The 19,127-nt window shown below is 38.4% G+C and overlaps 1 protein-coding gene across 1 annotated transcript; it reads left to right on the forward strand.

Moving 5' to 3' along the window:
* The first annotated feature begins 16,560 nt into the window (after positions 1–16,560).
* On the forward strand, positions 16,561–17,876 carry LOC113067604 (G-protein coupled receptor 183-A-like). The gene has a single exon (XM_026239962.1). The coding sequence runs from the start codon at positions 16,642–16,644 to the stop codon at positions 17,590–17,592; it is 951 nt and encodes a 316-aa protein (XP_026095747.1). The 5' UTR covers positions 16,561–16,641; the 3' UTR covers positions 17,593–17,876.
* Positions 17,877–19,127: the final 1,251 nt, after the last annotated feature.

A 19,127-nucleotide genomic window follows, 5' to 3' on the forward strand; every position in this document is an offset into this window, starting at 1 on the left:
ACACTGTGGCAAAGCCTTGATAATGAATTAATACAATATGATAAGAAACTGCAGCTTGCAATATCAAGCAGCATAACAAGCTGTTTTGCACAGCTAAAAATAAATGAGTGATACTGGAAGCCTCGCACATTCTAGTGACAAATGGCCGCACCTTCTATTACTTAAAAAAATTACTGAGGTTACAATTTTTCAATTGGAGATTTCATATACCCTTTTCTTACTGAACTGAAAGTGAATCTGTTTTCTAAATGCATGTTATACAGTATATGTTGAATTGTAAACAATTAATCTGAAGAATTGATCTTGGAATGTTTAATCAAGATGAAAATGTCAGAATTCCCTCTGGTTAAATATTCAGGATTTCTACCATTCATGTAATCCACGTAATTTAATCCACTTAAATGGAAAGTTAACCCAAACATGAAAATTCTGTCATTAATTACACACCCTCATTTCTCAGTTCCAAACCTGTAAGACCTTTGTTTATCATCAAAACACAAATTAAGATATATTTGATACATTCATGAGAGCTCTCTGACCCTCCCATAGACAGCAAGGATCCTTACATGATCAAGGCTTAGCAAGGAGATAATAACCATTCCTGCCATGGCATTCCTGCTATCAGCTTCTCAGTGATAGTGATGCCGTTCGCATCATTCACAGTTTGGTTATTAGCAGAGAACAGAGCAGAACTTGAATTTTGATGTGGGATTACAGCTGTTAATAACAATTCTACTAATTCCCACAGGTTCTGCACTTATAACGCGATGACAGATGAAGGAATGTATCATTTGCACGTGCTTTTGAATCTTGAGAACTCACTCGCAAGAACTGATAAGGATTTAATACAACAGTTAAATTTACTTGTCTTTTTTGGTTGCTTTTTTCACATTTACATTAAATATTATTCTCCCATTAATGGACATAAGCAAAGAAATTACATAAATGCATTATGCTGAAGATAAACCAAAATGAGCCTATATGAATTTAGACATAATTTGTAGGGGATGTGCTTGACCACTTTTCCAGTGGCATGCTGTTTTAATGACAATGAAAAGTGCTATAGGAGCACAATAATTCATATTTAAACTAAACTGCAGATATCATGTTACGAGAAAATATTTTTGTAGCAAGAACATGATCAATGACACGCACTTCGATATTATGGTGAACATTACTGGTATTGGTGTTCGGATGGTCCATTGTCTGGTTTGAATAAGTTCAATACAACCACAACTCCATGTAGGTGTTGATGTCATGTGAAGGTATCTTGACAACATTATAAAAAAAATGCCACTGTATTTGAAGCTGGGATGCAAATTTGTCATCTTTCAGCAAAATTCACTTTTTTTGATCCAAAATTGGTAATTTGTGTGATTCTTGTAGACACGGAGAGTTTTTACATTTGGGGTAAGGTTGGAGTGGTCCTTTCTCATCTCATTTCTGTGCCTGCTATCAGTCCTAGCATCATAAATCACAAAGAATTCTATATTGCCTTAGCATTTTCAGATAAGCGGCATTTCTTTCATGAGACTTTGAAAAGCCTTAATAAACAATAAATAAATCCAAGTTTATTCCAATTTGCCTGTATTTCATGTCTCTTCAAAGCAGTCCTTTAAAAGAAATGAATTGCTGCATTAATCCATCAGATTATAGCCACATAACACACGGCAGACTTGCAAGTGCACACACACTGGCAGCAGAGTCCTGCACCTGTGCTCTATGTTTGCAATGAAAGGGGGTTAGAGACTGACATGAGGGCCTCTGGGCCGGTGGTACAAAACTAGGACCAGTCCCAAGATGCAAATCAGCCCCCAGAACGAGTTTTGGAGCATGTAAGTCAGGGGAGCAGTGTTGTGTGACGGGCTGAATCTCAGCCGTAGCAGGTCTCATGCCTCACTTAACCCATTTATTCTTTCTGAATGACTTGATACTATTCTAGTGTATTCATTGTCCTGGTTTTAAAAAGACACATCTAAGCATAGTTATCGATATAATAATTAATGCAGTGATTGATGTACGATACCTATAATGTTAAAATCATTGCAGATCTCTTGACTTTTTGTTGGTGTATGTTAAAATGAAACATTGTCAATTTAGAATGAAGAAAATGGTGATTATACTTGGAAGCGGATGTAATTTTTATGTTTAAAGAACAAAAGTCAAGTTAAGTCACCTTTATATAGCGCTTTTAACAATAAAGATTGTAACAAAGCAACTGGACAGCATTAAATAAGAAAACGGTGTGTCAATAATGCAAAAAGGCAGTTCATCATTGAATTCAATGATTTCATCATCCAGCTCAGTTCAGTTTAAATAGGATCTGTGTAATCATTTGCAATCAAGTCAACGAAATCTCTGGCAATTAAGTATCCCCATCTAAGCAAGCCAGAGGCGACAGCAGCAAGGAACCAAAACTCCATCGTGACAGAATGGAGAAAAAACCTTGGGAGAAGCCAGGCTGAGTCAGGGGCCGGTTCTCCTCTCACCAGACAAAACCAGCAGTTTAATTCCAGGGTCTAGCAAAGTCTAGCAGAAGAAGCATCTGTAATTATTATTGGAATCTTTCCTGTGGTCTTGTCCCGATGGCCCTATAGGAGACAAGGTCTTCTCTGGGGATCTGTCTCTGGGGCTCATCTTGTTGTCCTGGTCTCCACTGTCTTTCAGGGATGTAGAGGTTCTCTCTAGGTGCTGATCCATCATCTGGTCTGGATACGAACTGGATCCGGGTGACTGCAGTGACCATCTGGTCTGGATACAGACTGGATCTGGTGGTTACGGTGACCTCGAAATAAGAGAGAAACAGACTAATATTAGCGTAGATGCCACTCTTCTAACGAGGTAACAAGTACATCAGGTGATATGGGAAGTGTTCCAGGTTCTGGTTTACCTAATTAATGCAGCCTAAAAATCCTTTTTGAATATTAGAAATTAGTTAGTGTGTTATATGTAAGCCAAGTTAAAGAGATGGGTCTTTAATTTAGATGTAAACTGTCATAGAGTGTGTCTGCCTCCCGAACAATTTTTGTTAGGTTATTCCAGAGTTTGGGCACTATATAAGAAAAGTAGAGTTGTTCCGATTCCGATACTTGTATCGGAAATATCACCGATATCACAACAAATTCTGGCATCGGCGAGTACATGAACCCATATACCGATCCGATACCATTTTCTTAAACAAGACCTAGTTATGACCGCTAGCTTTGACTAACCGCTGCACGGTTCTTATTCGCTGCCCAGAATGCATTGCAAACACAGAAAGTTGTGCTGGGTTGCCACAAGCAACCCCTGTTTAGAGCAGCAAAGAAGAAATGAAAACGCGTTAGCAGTATGTCCGCTGTTTAGCAGTATTTCAGACTGGACCAACCAGACAGTAAAATGGCGACTAGGGATGCAACAAATACTGGCACTTCACCACCAAGTTGGTGCTGAAGAAAAAAAAATGTGATGATACCAGCATGGTACCGGTAGTAAGTTACCGATCCCCGAGTATATTCGGTACCCGCAGCTGCATTCATTTGCTTCCATGTTAGTCTAAGCGCAGGGCTCCAGACTGTAGCCGAATATATACATCTCTGTGGGTGACGGGCACAGATGCGCAGGAGCTCGCTGTTTTTTTTCTAGTCTGTGCCGTGTGTCACTACATGAGGACACGAACGCATAAACTGTCACTTCATGAGAATTTACCGTTTCATTTGAGAAAACTGTCATATCATAAACACAGACACTCAAAAGATCTTCATGGCAACCCATCAAAATAAATGTTTGGTTTAACGTGAGTAAATTGACAATATATTAAGCTACTGTTGAAGCCTAAAGTAGATTTAGCTATGTCTCTATGTAGTAATAATAATATGTCTCTATTAATAATAATTATTATGCCTATAGACGGTTGCTTGTTTTTTACTTGTTTTGTTGTAAAGAGATTATCTGATTAATATATATTTTTTTATATTTCTAGACTTATTTGTTGCAGCTTTTTATACAGTAGAAAATAAATAATATTACTATCAAATTCATGTCAGATAATAAAAATACTATAATAAATACAGTAGTTCACCATGTATTTAATCATGTTTTATTAAGGGATAAGTCTGAAGCACACCATAAAATAATTCTAGCAATTTACACAGGGCTAGTAGTATATACAGCTGTATATACAGATACACACCTAGGTATCGGTATCGGCCGATACCCTGAGCCCGAGGTATTGGAATCGGTATCGGGAAGAGAAAAGGGTATCGGAAAATCGCTAAGGAAAAGGATCTGCCGCCAACAGTTGACTTTGATATTCTAGGTATTATCAAACTGCCCGAGTTTTGAGAACATGGCAGACGTGGAGGACTGTAGAGCAATAAGAGCTTGTTCAAATACAGAGGTGCTAAACTATTCAGGGCTTTATAAGTAATAAGCAAGCAATTTTAAAATCTATATGATGTTTGATTGTGGGCCAGTGCAGTTTTTCCAGAACAGGGCTAATAATTCTTCAACAAAATAAAAATATGGTCATGACTTTTAATCCTTTGGGTTGCCAAATGTCAAGAGTTTAAATCCCTCTAACAGATGGATGCATTTTCTTGTCAGCCATTTAAATATTCTGCTCAGATGGAAGTTTAATACAGCCAGTGTTGCTTCACATGGTCATTTGAGCTGTTTGCTGTGACTAAATCAGCAAGGAGACCTCCTTAATTATTCTGAGGTAATTTCTCAAATGACAACAATCATGATCAGCAATCAATTCTAATGATTATCAGTTAAAATATTATTCACCATGACTAAAATATGCTAACTTTAATTGACTAAAACTAGAGTATAATTACCAGAATTTGTCAAATGAAAAAAATGGACTAGACTTAAATGCATCTTTTGTAATTCTGGGACATAAATAAAACATGCAAAGATTTCTGGCGCCATCATGTGTTACATACAAGAACATAAGGAAAAAGAGAAGTTGTTTGTGATAGAGCCCATAAATGTTTAAATCTTTTCTTTAAACATTAATTTTTCAACCTTAGTTTAAATTTTTATCCCGTTAACTTGACTGTGACATATAACACATCCACTGGCTATCTTTGTGCCTTAGTTTAAGAGTTGTCTGGCATTAAATGCTGGTGATGAACGGACATGGTTTCTTCACACATTATCCAGCTGGAAAAGACAACGGCAGTCAGAGAGAAAAAAAGACTGGCATTGTTGTCAAAATCAGAAGTTTTTTTTTGTATTCTTAGTTTTCTGTCGTGTCATTTAAATGTTTATATGTCCCTGGTTCAGTCAAATCACTCCCACCCCACTGAACAAGATGTTTGTGATGGATGAAAAGCAAACTGGTCTTCCTGAAAGAAAGCAGTCTACACTAGTCTACCAGAGGAAGGGAAAGCTGCTGAATGCAAAGAATCAAGGTTTAATGCCTGTCATTGACCAGGTTTGTGATCTATATGTTTGTGATTGCTTTCTACAATAATTGACCTTTTTATCTTCTATCAGAACGACACCATCACAACTCAGGTAGGTGCATTTTCAAAGCATCTCAGTGAAGGCTCAACATTAGAAACTCATGCAATAAAACATAGTAAGTGGCTCTTTCAAATCATTTATTGTCTTAAGCTATTGGACTCAAACTCAATTCCTGGAGGGCCACAGCTCTGCACAGTTTTGCTCCAACCTTAATCAAACACACCTAATCCAGCTAATCAAGGTCTTCAGGATTACTAGAAACTTCAAAGCAGGTGTGATTTGGAGCTGGTTGGAGCTAAACTCTGCAGAGCTGTGGCCCTCCAGGAATTGAGTTTGAGACCACTGTTAAGCAGAAGTATCCAACTGGATAAAGGCCATTTCAGAAATAGTTTTGCCATGTGCAACTTCAGTGCATTTTTTTACTAAAAAGAGTTATATAATAAAGAGAGTTTTGCCATTTACGGCTCAGGTGATTGGGTTAAAACATGTTTCTGGAACTGAATGTCCATTATTAGGCCAGTGTCAAGCATCATGATCAATAACACCTTTAGTAACTTCCTAGCTACAGTATGCCCTCCCTTACGAAACAAAAATATATGTGAATATATTGGAAGATATAATGTGATATAAGAAATAATATATTTTGAGATATGGGTCTTATATTTAGATCTGTTTATTTATACTATTATTTATGCTTATATCTAGTTTTTATATTTTTAAATATTCTGCAATATATGCATTAACCATGTATAGCCATATATTGATACATATAAAATATGTATTTAGCAAAAAAACAATACAGTAGCCTACTACTACATAGCTTTATTGAAACAATCACTCCTTTGTGTTAACACATGGGTTTACATGCAGAATTAAATGTCTCAAAAATACATTCCCAATCTGCCTACAAAGGTCCGCAATTCTATACAGATTCAAGCAAATTAATGTTGTTCACATTTAATCATTCAGCAGACACTTTTATGCGAACCGACTTAAATGAAGACATGTAAGTGCTGTTTCCACTGTAACTGCGCTGCACCACGATTGTTCTCGGGCCCGAGCTAGAGTCGTGTTCAACAAGGACTGCTCACGGCTAAGACAGCTGCCCTGCATTTCAGTCATAGCTGGAATATACTGTGGATTGCCTTTATAACCTGCCCAAAAACAAACAGTAAACAGCTCTGAGGAAATATTTTAACATCCAAAGTATTTTTATAAATAAAATTGTTATTTTATGCAAAGCATCAGGCTTTTCCATCACACGAAAAGACCATGACACTTGTTAAAGGTGATTCATACCACTCGCCAAGTTGCTTTGTGTGAAATTAAACGATATAGAGCACAGTAAGTATTTTACCGACAAATGCATCAGTTCGATGGTACTTAGAAATGCTCTCTCCAGAAGAGAAGCAAAATCCCTGCAATAAATAACTCAACCACTGGGTTACGTCTGACCCAAGATCTGAGTAAAACAAAAACTACCCAAACATTGGGTTGTTATATTTGATCCAGGAGGTGGGTAACACAAAAACTACCCAAACACTGGAAAAATTACACAAAAGGCTCAACACACACATTGCGGAAGTGTATGTAAACCAGCTGTTAAATATGGGCAGAGTGGTTTAGGTGTGTTTCGTCATTCGACAACCAGATGCCACAGTGTGGAAAAACATTTCCACATTTGATTTGAATGCCTCGTTTCAACTGTTATGCAGTGTGTGAAATTATTATACTTTATTTATTTACTTATTTATTTATTTAGTAAAAAACACCTCACAAAATATCACCGTCAAATATCTAATAATAATATTGCCACCCTGCTCTTCTGGTGTCTTTGTTACTACTATTGCTCCTGTTGTGTAACACAAGAGGTGAAAGGATCATTAGTATAGACATTTGTTGTCAATCACTGAATCTAATGGTTTAGTTGTATTTTATGTTTTTGTCAGGTTACTCATTTCCTGGACCTTGATTAAGTAGAGCCTAGTAGGGAGGTGGGTGCCTGTTTTGTTGTGTTTGTTTTCTCCTGTTTATGTCAACAGGGAGGTGAGAATTATTTTATTTGTTATCGGATTTCTAGGTTAGTTTATATGTGTGTAGTAGTAGGACTAGTAGTAGTTTATTGTAATTTACTTTGGCAATTTGCCCCTCCCGAAGTTATGGTGTTCATTTTGTTTATCTTTATTTAATGAAGCTTAATTTGCACATAAATAAGTGTTTCTGTGATCTGAGAAATTTGGGGAGTTAGAACAGGGACCCCAGGGATCTTCCTTATGTGGATCCCTAGTAATTGTAAAGGATGTATTTATTTCTCTTTGAGTAGGGATGGAATTTTTTATTCGTAATGGCATCAAGATCCTAATAACTACACTGGCACCCAAAACATTTTGAGCAGCTCATGAGAACAAAGAAAGTAAAGAAAAAAAAAAGAAAAGCTTTCCGTGAACTGTTTGTCTTAGTGGGAAAAAAGTGCTGTTGCTTCCAGATCTCGACTAGCAAAAATTACATTGTATTTGATGCAAAACTGCTTCGATTCAAATGAAACTAAAATTAGTTGTATATTTTCATGTTTCCTCGAGCATAGTTTTTCTTATATTGTTGGCATAGAAAGCATGATGAAGGTGCACATTATTTGGCAAAATGCTTGAGTAAACTAATCAAAGTAAAACATTTTTGAGGATTTTTCTTTTTTCTTTTGTCTTCCCCATGCAAATTTGTGTGCGATGCATGTGTTTGACTCCGTCATTTAACACCGTTTCTCAGTTTAGGTGGGAAGTCGTGGCCTAGTGGTTGGAGAGTTTGATTCCTAATCCTAGGGTTGTGGGTTTGAATCTCAGGCCGGCAATACCACAACTTGGGTGCCCTTGAGCAAGGCACCGAACCCCCAACTGCTCCCTGGGTGCCGCAGCATTAATGGCTGTCTGCTGGTATGGGTGTGTGTTCACTGCTGTGTGTGTTAGGGTGACCATATGAGCCATTTTCCCAGGAAGCGTCCTTGCCAGGATTTTTATATTGTCTAAAATATCCAGATTTTGGCCGTTTGTGTGTTTTAGGCAATATAGAAATCCTGGCGAGGACGCGTCCTGGCAAAATGGCTCATATGGTCACCCTAGTGTATGTGCACTTTGGATGGGTTAAATGCAGAGCACAAATTCTGAGTATGGGTCACCATACTTGGCTGTATGTCACTTTCACTTCGCTTTACTTTGTAAGCATGTGGGAACTGCCACCTATAGCTATTCCTGGCAATAGCCTTACTTTAGCCCCATTCCTGGCAGTAGCCCTACCTTTAAATGGACACATGCCGTGGTGTTTCTTGTTCTATGATAACTTAATAAATTACATAGCATACATAGATAAAGATGTCAACATTTGTAACTCATATAAAGTGTGTGCGCTACCTGCTAAATTTGTCACGAATACACAGAAGGACATCAAAACCCAATTTCACTTAATCGAAAGATACACATTCCGTTTCAATCTCCATTACACATATAGGGGTTTTGATGTGCTTCTGTGTATTCCTGACAAATTTAGCAGGTAGCGCACACACTTTATATGAGTTACATGAGATATGAGAGACAATGAGCGAATGCACATTGGCATGTGATTACTATATCCAGCTGCAGCTGATCACAGTGTGAGCATGAAAAGGTAGCAGCCACAACACATACTAGCTTTTCGTTTCAGAGCCGAATGACAGCATCGTTCTGCTCCTACCAAACTGCTTTGTGTGTGACAAGTTCAATGTGCTCTAGGAAGCTTCTTGTGTTGGCAGACTGCGTTTCAGTGGTGGTCATTCCTGTGTTGAGTGGGTTGCGCACTTCAGGCTGCACTACCCCCTGTCATGCTGCAAATTGCCTATGTTTCTCAGCACCTAAAAGTTTATTTCCCTTAAAGAGCCTGTTTCTCAAAAAGAGTTTACACAGGTGTATCTTTGTAAAGATGATGGATCCCCTTTTTAAAGATGCCGTTTCACCCGTGCGTTTCTGGATGTGGTTGTTACCTGGTGACAGGTGATGGTCACGATCGCTGCCTCACGTATCTGGGCATTAAACACACTGAGGTGTCGTTTGCGGATTAGTCATATTCCCATTGGAAGATGACCATTTCAGAGCTCCTGGGCTAGGCTCCATTTCCTCCAGGGGAGCGGAGCTCTCTTGCCTCTGCCACAATCTAGTGCACGTCCTGGTGACTGCCAGGTGAGGACTACTTCCAGCAGAAGCTTTGGTTGTTTGAGGGTTACAGTGGTGGCAAACCCCTCAGGAACCTAACCCTCAGAGGGCTATCACTCCTCTAGTGCTTCGCAATCAGTTGAGCCGCCAAAGGGATGGGCTCTAGTGGAAATCTCCACCGCAGTACTCGAGGTTGGACAATTGGTTTCTCAGGGTGGCTCATGCTGGTTCTTAGCACCCGCCTCGGTGGCTTTCTTGAGCATGAGGAGCTCACCAGGTCATGGACGGCACCTTTTACTGTCAGAAACTTATCTGCTGCTAGGGGCTATACAGGGTTCCCCCCAGTGGAGCGGTTGGTTGCCATCCATTTGTGTCTTAATACCGCCTCGACCAGGCAAGACAAACTGTGCCTCCCCTCCCGCGTCTGTAGGTACTCTAATGGTCTTTCCAGCGATGCTTTTATGGCCTGTGGAGAATCTACCTCTGCCTTACATGCTACGACATTACTGCAGGTTCATCAGGCCAAGAGGGTGGTCATGATTCAGATTTTCTGAAAGAGCTCCGAACCACTGCTGACCTCATGCTTCGAGTGGACACAATGCTTAAGGACCTCACACCAGCTCTTTGTCTGTTACGGAGGCCGGCAGCAGGGGAAGGCCATCCCTAAGCAGATGATGGCCCACTGGAGTATGGATGCCATTACCCTGGCTTATCAAGCACACTCGGGTTGCAAGCTCACTATACTACAATTGTTACATCCTCCTGGGTGCTGGCTCGTGTTGCCTTGCTTTCAAATATTTATAGAGCTGCGGGCTGGGTGATCCCCAACATGTTCAGTAGATTTTATAGCCTTTGTGTGGAGCCGGTATCCTCCTGTGTTCTAACCTCAAACGGGTAGAGGCACTGAAAGACCCTGGTTTAGTGTCTGCTTGCTAAAACTGCTCCAGAGTGTCCATAATGTAGACCCTGTTGAGCTCCTCCATCCCCTCGGTAGCCAGATGTGACGGAAAGTCTGGTGCCAGGAATTCACTTGGTGAATCCTTGAGAACCAGTAGAAGGCTGGGTTCCATATGTGAAACCGAAGTGAATCCCATATGTGTAAAGTCCACGGTATAGCCTCAGAGTCCATGTATCATTGGCAGACTTCTTCCATTTTCAAGAGGGTTACAATCTCTTTTATTCTTCCATATGCAACTAAACAAATGTTCATATTTGTAAGTGCTTCCGGAACCTCCTTCAGCAACGATAGGGCTTCTGCAATTTTTCTGTTCCAAGTGGAATGGGTAGGTTTTCCCAGTGGTGCCCATGGCGCTTTGGTAGGGTGCCCAATTCGTTGGTAACCGATTTGACATCAAAAGTGACCAACTGAAAGGGAATAGAAGGAGGGAACAGAGACATCATGTCTTGTTGCCACGGTCACCAGGGTCACCAGCTTGGCTCCTCAGCCAAATCCTAATATATGTTGCACCTGCTGCCTTTTTATGCTCACGTTGTGATCAGCGGCAGTTCGATGCAATAATTGCATTCCAATGTGCATTGGCTTGTTTAGTTTACACTTGAAGTAGATTGGTCTCTCTAAGTAAAATCCCAATTCGTCATCACCGACGTGACATCTCCATTCCCTCCTTCAGGGAATGAGGGCTACGTATGTAACCGAAACATTTATTCATGCTTGTGAAAAGATCGAATTTTCTAGTTCTATAAATCTTGGAGCTGATTGTCTTTTTTCATCAAATTTGTGGGCTGACATTGTAGCAAAATGGAGAGGGAACCATCTTCTAAAAAATCACACACTGATGTAATGTTTTGCAAGGTGCAAGGTCAAAAACATGCAAATCAAAAAAGGAAAGAACCCAACACTTAATAAAACAAATTTTTGATAACAAAGCATGTGGGTACTGTTTTAAATTGTGCGAGTTCTGATGAAGACTTGTGTGAGTCAAAATGTTAACCGCATGGTTTGTTATTAAAATTTTATAGCATTTTATGTAAGCATGCAACTTCATTCCTTTTTAACAAATCTCCTGTACCTGCTGATTTGTCCAAGAAATTATCATACTTTCCATTTTGTATGTGACAAAATGCTAATTTGGCTTCTAACTTTTCCACATGTTTTATTTTTTCATGACCAATAATGTAACCTCCCTACCACTGGCATGATACATGCTGAGATAGGCTCCAGCATTCCTGTTTCCCTACAGAAAATAAAGCAGTATGGATGGATGGATTATTGAATAGATAAATAAGGTATCTAAAGTTTGGATCCATGAGCATTTCTTCTGGTTGGTGGTCAGTTATGTCATTGAGAGTCTCTAAAAATATCTTTAAGGTGATACAGAAGCTCCTCCCATGTAAGACCCACTGTATATCACCACATCATATAGGCAGTTGTAGTCTAATGGTTAGAGCAATGGTCTCAAACTTCATTCCCATAAGGCCACAGTTTAGCTCCTGCACAGTTTTGCTCCTACCCTAATCAAACCATGTCCAGCTTTCGAGCTCTCCTGGATTACTAGAAGCTTCCAAGTTGGTGTGATTTGAAGCTGGTTGGAGCTAAACTCTGCAGAGCTGTAACCCTCCAGGAATTGAGTTTGAGACCACTAGGTTAGAGAGTCTGAGTTTTACCCTGAAGGTTGCAGGTTCAATTCTCAATACAGACAGGAAATGTTGGTTGGGGGAGTGAATGAACTGCACTCTCTTCCACCCTCGATACCCACAACATAGTTGCCCTTGAGAGAGGCACTGACCCCCAATTGCTCCCCAGGCCCCGCAGCAGTTTATATGAGTTTTGGACCTTAATCGAACACACTCGAAATAGGTAATCAAGGTTTTGGAGTTATAAATATTATATACAATTGTGTTCGCGTAAAAATGGAACTTAACTCTGTAGGGATTTCTAGGTTTTGATCCCTCATGTGTATGAACAATTGGGACTTGCCTGTATGCTTTACAGATATTTAAGTCAAAATAGTTATTTTATATTGTTTATATTTTATGTTTTATTATATTATAAATACAAAAAGTATTATTTCACAGCCTTGATAAATAATCAGAAAACCAAGTTATCCAACTTACGTATGTTCCATGAAACACTACGTCAAGAGATCATCAATCTGCAAAGTTATAAATGTGAAGTAACTCACAGCAGACATGTAAGTGCATATACTGAGTCCTACACCTGTGCTCTGTGTTTGCAATGAAAGGGGGTTAGAGACTGACATGAGGGCCTCTGGGCCGGTGGTACAAAACCAGGACCAGTCCCAAGATGCAAATCAGCCCCCAGACCGAGTTTTGGAGCATGTAAGTCAGAGTCAGGGGAGAGGTGTTGTGTGATGGGCTGAATCTCAGCCAAAGCAGGTCTCATGCCTCACCTAACCCATTTATTCTCTCTGACTGATTTTATGCAGTCTATTCATTGTCCTAGTATTAAAAAGACACACCTAAGCATAGTAATCTATATTTTAACGTATGTACTGTACATTTGTTAGAAGTATAACAAATTTAGTGTCTTGCTGTATCTTCAATGAATTGTCTTGTCAGTTTGGAATGAGCAATATGTTTGCTAAATTACTTTGAGGCAAATGGATGATTTATGATTGCACAATTAACAGATGGTATTATTGTAGGGATAAAATGTAAAACTTCACAAAAATGTGATTCAAAACAATGTACACTATTCTTAAGAAGTAATTTATAAAACAACACTCACCAAAACAGCTTTGATCCTGTGAGGACAGAATAATCTAGAAAACACAGTCTAATTCACCATTAGGGACCGAGTCCAGAAAGCATCTCAAAAAAGACCCTGCCTCCTATCAACGATTGTAATTCCTCATGGCCTCACAATGTTTATAAAGGCGACTCAACAATCTGACCCACATCTTTACAGCTAAAAACATCTATCCGGTAAGCAGCATGCTTTTCATTGTCTTTTCTCTCTTTTCAGTGTTCATGTTATGTGTATTCATAACCCTAAATACTGTAATGCATGCCTTTTCATTATGTCATATTAGTTGTGCCATTGGTTTTTAACATTAAATGAATGATTATGGGAAAAATCATGATAATCTTGCAGTTGTTTGGGTTATGCTTTGAGTATTTTCAACAATTCCATATGAACCATAAAGAATTGTATACAAACAATATTATTCAATAATAATATACAAGTAAAATGACTATTGATATTGGGAGCTTATTGGTACGTTTGGTACAATCTTTCAAGATTTCATATGCTAGGACTGTGTTTTAACACTATTATAACTAATTATTTGCAGAGTATGCTGATTGTTTTAAAATTTTACTAGTTAGACGCCAACAAAAAAAAAGTATACAATTGAAATATGAGACTTGTAGGTCGAGAGTAAAAAAAACTAAATCAACCAGATACTTGTTCTTTTGAACATGAAAAACTGATTATGTTCTGGTTCAAAGTTTAAGGCATTTAATAATACTATTGCAGGACTTTTAAATTAATTAGCACAATGAGATTATCAGTTATATGAAGTAAGCATATGATCAAAAGAGTGATTTAGAAATTTTATACAATTAAGACAGCATCACATTGACTACCATGCTGGAAAATAACTGCATTTCTGGTCTACTGTAGTCAAAATATAGTTTCAACATCTATCGTGTCATAATATTGCCAACATTATTATGAGTGTAACTATAACTATAAAAAGTTGAGTCTTGATTTCATAGGGATGTCAGACTCACAGTCTTTTGTTTGTTTTTGTTTTTTGGGTGTTTTTTTATATAAAGAGCATCTGCTTGGTATAATGCTTTTTTTTGGGAAAGAAAACATTGTGACCAATTCCCTGGTGAACAATTATTATTATTAAATATTTCATTTATGAAACTTGATTAGCTTTGTTGTGCAGTATTATTAACAAGCATTATCCTACAGTTTTAGCTTCAGCAGAAGTGACAGAGATTGGTGGGGAATGAAGCAGGAGCTACTCAAAAAAACAAACCTTAAAGATTTACCTTACAGTTTAGTTTGTTAATCAATGAAAGGGCACAATACCTTAAAACTGCCACAAACTGCTTTCAGCAGCTGATGATGTTTTATTTCCGAAGCTGGAAGCTGGCCACAGCTGGCAGCAGAGAAGTGGTTGGGTTGTGGCTCTTTTGTCGATTACCTTACCACAGGGTTATGATTATGTCAGTGGTATAAAATAAAGTTGATTCAAATATAGCTTAATACATTTTAATGGAGCAGAAAGTATTTTTTCTTTTCTTTGAATTACAGTAAATAATGACCAGTACCAGTGATGTGCATTAAGTAAATGGTCAGTTATGTGTTTAATGTTGGCTTGCTATTGGGAATAATATTGATTTAGAGTGTGTGAGTAGTGTTTCTCAACCATTTGTCCTTCAGTACCCCAACAGTAGACATTTTGGATGTTGTGTCAGGGTACTTTGGTACCACGGTTGGGAACCACTGATGTACATGTATAGCTCACAACAAACTTTTCGAATAACTTTGACACTTCTCAAAATCATGTTTCCATTGTTCACCTCTAGCTGGTTGATGTCCCCCAGAGGTGAAAGAGAAAAACACAATTGATTAACAGTGTCAATCCCTCAGAGCCTCCTTAACGTTTAGAAGACGTGCCACTGGAGAGCTCTTAGCCTAAAGGCAAAGGGAGTAGCTCAGGGACATGCACAGGGTCACAAGGGCCCTCAAGGCTCCAGTGGACCAGTGGTAAAGAAAATGGCATGACAAGAACACCCAAAGCTGTCTCTTAAGATTTAATAGGGTGGTGCTTCCCATAAGCTATGCTATAAATGTGACAGATGAACCACAGTAGTTCCTCAGTCTTACAGACGTTGTTTTATAATAACTACAATTTAAGTTTTAATATCCATTAAAGTTGAACTAAAAGTTATTTTGTGATATATTGTGCAAAATAAGTTAATGTTCCCAACATAGTTCCCAACTCTATCTGGAGAACCCCATCCCACCAGCAGTCTGGAGCCAAGTTCCTCAGTTAGGGATACATATCAAATGTGCAGTGTTGGGAGTACTTCATGGTTGGTGAAACACTGTGTTAATCATACATGCAATAAAAGATTAAAAGACAAAAAACGTGTTTCATTTTGTATCAGTACTCTTCACAATGTACAAGTGCAGATGCCTCACATAGCCAAGTCTACCCTTATATAACCAAGCTGAGGAAACAGGGCGGGTCTTGTGTCGTTTTTGTATGGACCCCAGTGGAATTCCCTTTTGACAGGTGTTTCTGCACAGATGTGTTTTTGTGTACTTGTGTTTGTGCAGTGGTGCCACTGCTCTTGGGATATGCAACAGGATAACAAGATAATATCCTCAGGAGAAGATCTACTGTTTGTCATAGCTGATGTATTGCCTCAAAATCAGACATGATCTACAAATTGGCCTTAAGATAGAATCTGGTCTAATTGTCTTGATTAAACAGCATTATTACCACTAAGGAAAGTGTTCAACTCTGGACCTTGAGATCCACTTTCCTGGAAACATTAGCTCCATCCTGGATTAAACTCATCTACCTGCAACTTTATATTAATCCTGAAGACTTTGATTAGCTTGTTCAGGTGTGTTTGATTAGGGTTGGAGCTAAACTCTTCAGGAAATTAGATCTTGAGGTCCAGAGTTGAGAAGTGTAGAGTAAGGGTCACCACCCCTCCTGGAGGGCTACAATCCTACAGACTTCAGTTCCTGTCGTTCTGCAACACAACTTTCTGTTATTTTAAAGTAACCCTGAACACCTTGATTAGCTTCTTTAGGTGAATTGTATTAGGATTGGATCGAAACTCTGCAGGACAGTGGATCTAGGAGAAGGATTGGTCACCATGTAAGGATCTTTCTGACAACAAAAGGTCTAAATCTGATATAAAATTCTAAAACAGTTGTCCCTAATGTCAACAGGCATGGCAAAGGATATTAGCATTTTAAAATGTTCACATAACATAATTTGTCATTTTTGCTTATTCCAGAATTTCATTCACTGGTTTCAGTTCCTCACACTTCATGGAGAGTCAACTGCGCTACGACACAAGTGTCAGCACCATCCTCAGAAACAACCTGCCTTCCGCTAACTTGACAACCAATTCAGTCAACACGACATACACTGTCAGTGTATTTGGAGGGTGCGAACAAATGGTGAGTGGTATCATGTTTGACCTAACTATGCAATCCTTCAATGTGATCATAGGAATACCTGCCAACATCCTGGTCATCGCAAACCTTATAAGCACCCGAAATGATCCTTTAACTTCTGACATCTTCCTGGGCTGCCTGGCTTTCATGGACGCCTACTTTGGATTCATGACAATAATATCATTCCTCAATCTCTACCACTGGAGGAGTGCTATGGCTTGGATGGCTTTAAAGTTCTCCTATGGTGTGAAGGACACCAGTGGGCCGCTCTTCCTCTCCTGCGTCTGTCTGGATCGCTTTATAGCCGTTCTCTTCCCCATCGCATTCGGACAATTGAAGGACATCAAATACAGGATCGGTCTGACCATAGTGATTCTACTCCTCACTTTTGCTTACGCTTCGGCCAAAACTGTTGGAGGAATCCACAATTTTGAGAAGGTGTTCACTGGTGAGGTCTTGTTTGCCTTCACCTGGATGGTGGTGTGTAACGTGGCCATTCTCTGGGCCCTGAAACGCTCAAGAGGTTCTGGTAAAGATGAGATGAATCCTATGAAACGACGGGCCTTTAAGATGGTGCTGTCTATCTTGATCATAATCATAAGCAACTATCTCCCTCCAGTTGCTATGTTCCCATTTGAAGACCATTATTCACATCAGGTCTTCACTTGCTATGTGCAGCCAGTCTGTTTTGCCTTTGTAAACATCAGCAGCACTATCCAGCCTTTAACTTACTTGTCCCGCTTAGAGAAAGTACCATTCTTACCTGAATCTTGTGTGAAGAAGTTAAGCTGTAAGGAAAAAGACAAGCCCTCAAATGAATGACATCCTATAGCAATAACATGCTGTTAAAACTATTTAACATGCTACTATAGTAGTAACTGAAATACCATTGCTCTGCATTTTGCTTCTTATACCTATAATAATCATTGAACCTATTATAAAATCAACTTGGATATTTTTAGCAAAAAATATAAATTGTACTGGAGGTTTTAGACTCTATTTCAGTTATGTCTTTGAACTGCAACACTGAATTTTTTTTTTTTTAACCATGCTACATTATACGCAGTTATACATAGGATATATCTTTCTAAGCATTAATATTTAACTATATTACAGCAGAGTTTAACTTTGTTTGCATTGTTGAATCACTGTTTTATTGTCTGTAACTCTAAAACTGCTTTGAAACAATCTGTACTGCATAAAGAGCTATACAAATAAAATTGACAGTGAATAAATCTGAATATAACATTTAAAGGCTTATTTAAAGACTTGTGGCGCCACCATGTGTAAGCAAAACACAGAGCAAAAATAAGGAAAGTCCTCAGAAATAAATCTATTTAATCGAATGTTCAAACGTTTGTTATTTGTCAGTTTCAATCATGTTTATCATATTTTTCCTGTTTAAGTTAAAATGTGATCCCATAAGGCAATGTTGGCTCCGACACAAGTGTATCCAGTGGCTTATCTTTTCTGCATCTCAGGTTTGTGTTGGTTCAAGAGTTATCACTGGGGTCAAGCAAAGATTACACTTGGCCCCAATCCATTAATAACGGCAACATCAACCAATCAGGGTGATAGAATCATGTCATATAGTGGTGTTGTGTTATAGTATGCATGGGAACAATTTTAGTCTTTACAGGTTTTAAAAAAATACCAAAAATAAATAGAACATGTAATGTCTTAAACTCTGTTTCAAACCAGACTACTGCTCTGTCTTTTTAATAACATCGGTTATCCTTTTCAACTTGGTCACAAACAAGCCTATCCTTCTGGAACTCAGAAAAAAAAGATTGGAATTACAGTATCATTATCTGGACCATGAAAAATAAATTTCACACTTTTTGTTTCATTTTTGTCATTTTTATAGAATTTTTGTAAAAATGTGTGTGTATATATATATATATATATATATATATATATACATGTGTGTGTGTGTGTGTGTGTGTGTGTGTGTGTGTGTGCCTAGTCTCACAAAGGGGTTACAATATTTGCACTAGTCCTGATGTCCTTTACAAATTATCATTCTCTGCTTTGAAAATGGCAACTGTATGTAGTTTTATGTATTTTTAGAGCCCCCTGCAGGTAAGTGAGTGGACTCCACTGTCTTAAATCTATCACTTTTCAGTATTTCAGTGTATATGTGCAGTTTTTGCCGCAATCCTTTTTCACCAAATTAACAAACTCGGAACATACAGTCATGGCCAAAAATATCAGCACCCTTGGTAAATATGATCAAAGTATGATGTGAAAATTATTCTGCATTGTTAATCCTTTTGATCTTTAAAAAAAAAAAAAAAAAAAAAAAAAAATTATCACAAAAATCAAACATTTCATTGGATAATAAGAAGTTAAAATGG

The sequence above is a fragment of the Carassius auratus genome, linkage group LG28B, assembly GCF_003368295.1.
Source record: "Carassius auratus strain Wakin linkage group LG28B, ASM336829v1, whole genome shotgun sequence".
In the NCBI taxonomy this organism is placed as follows: domain Eukaryota; kingdom Metazoa; phylum Chordata; class Actinopteri; order Cypriniformes; family Cyprinidae; genus Carassius; species Carassius auratus.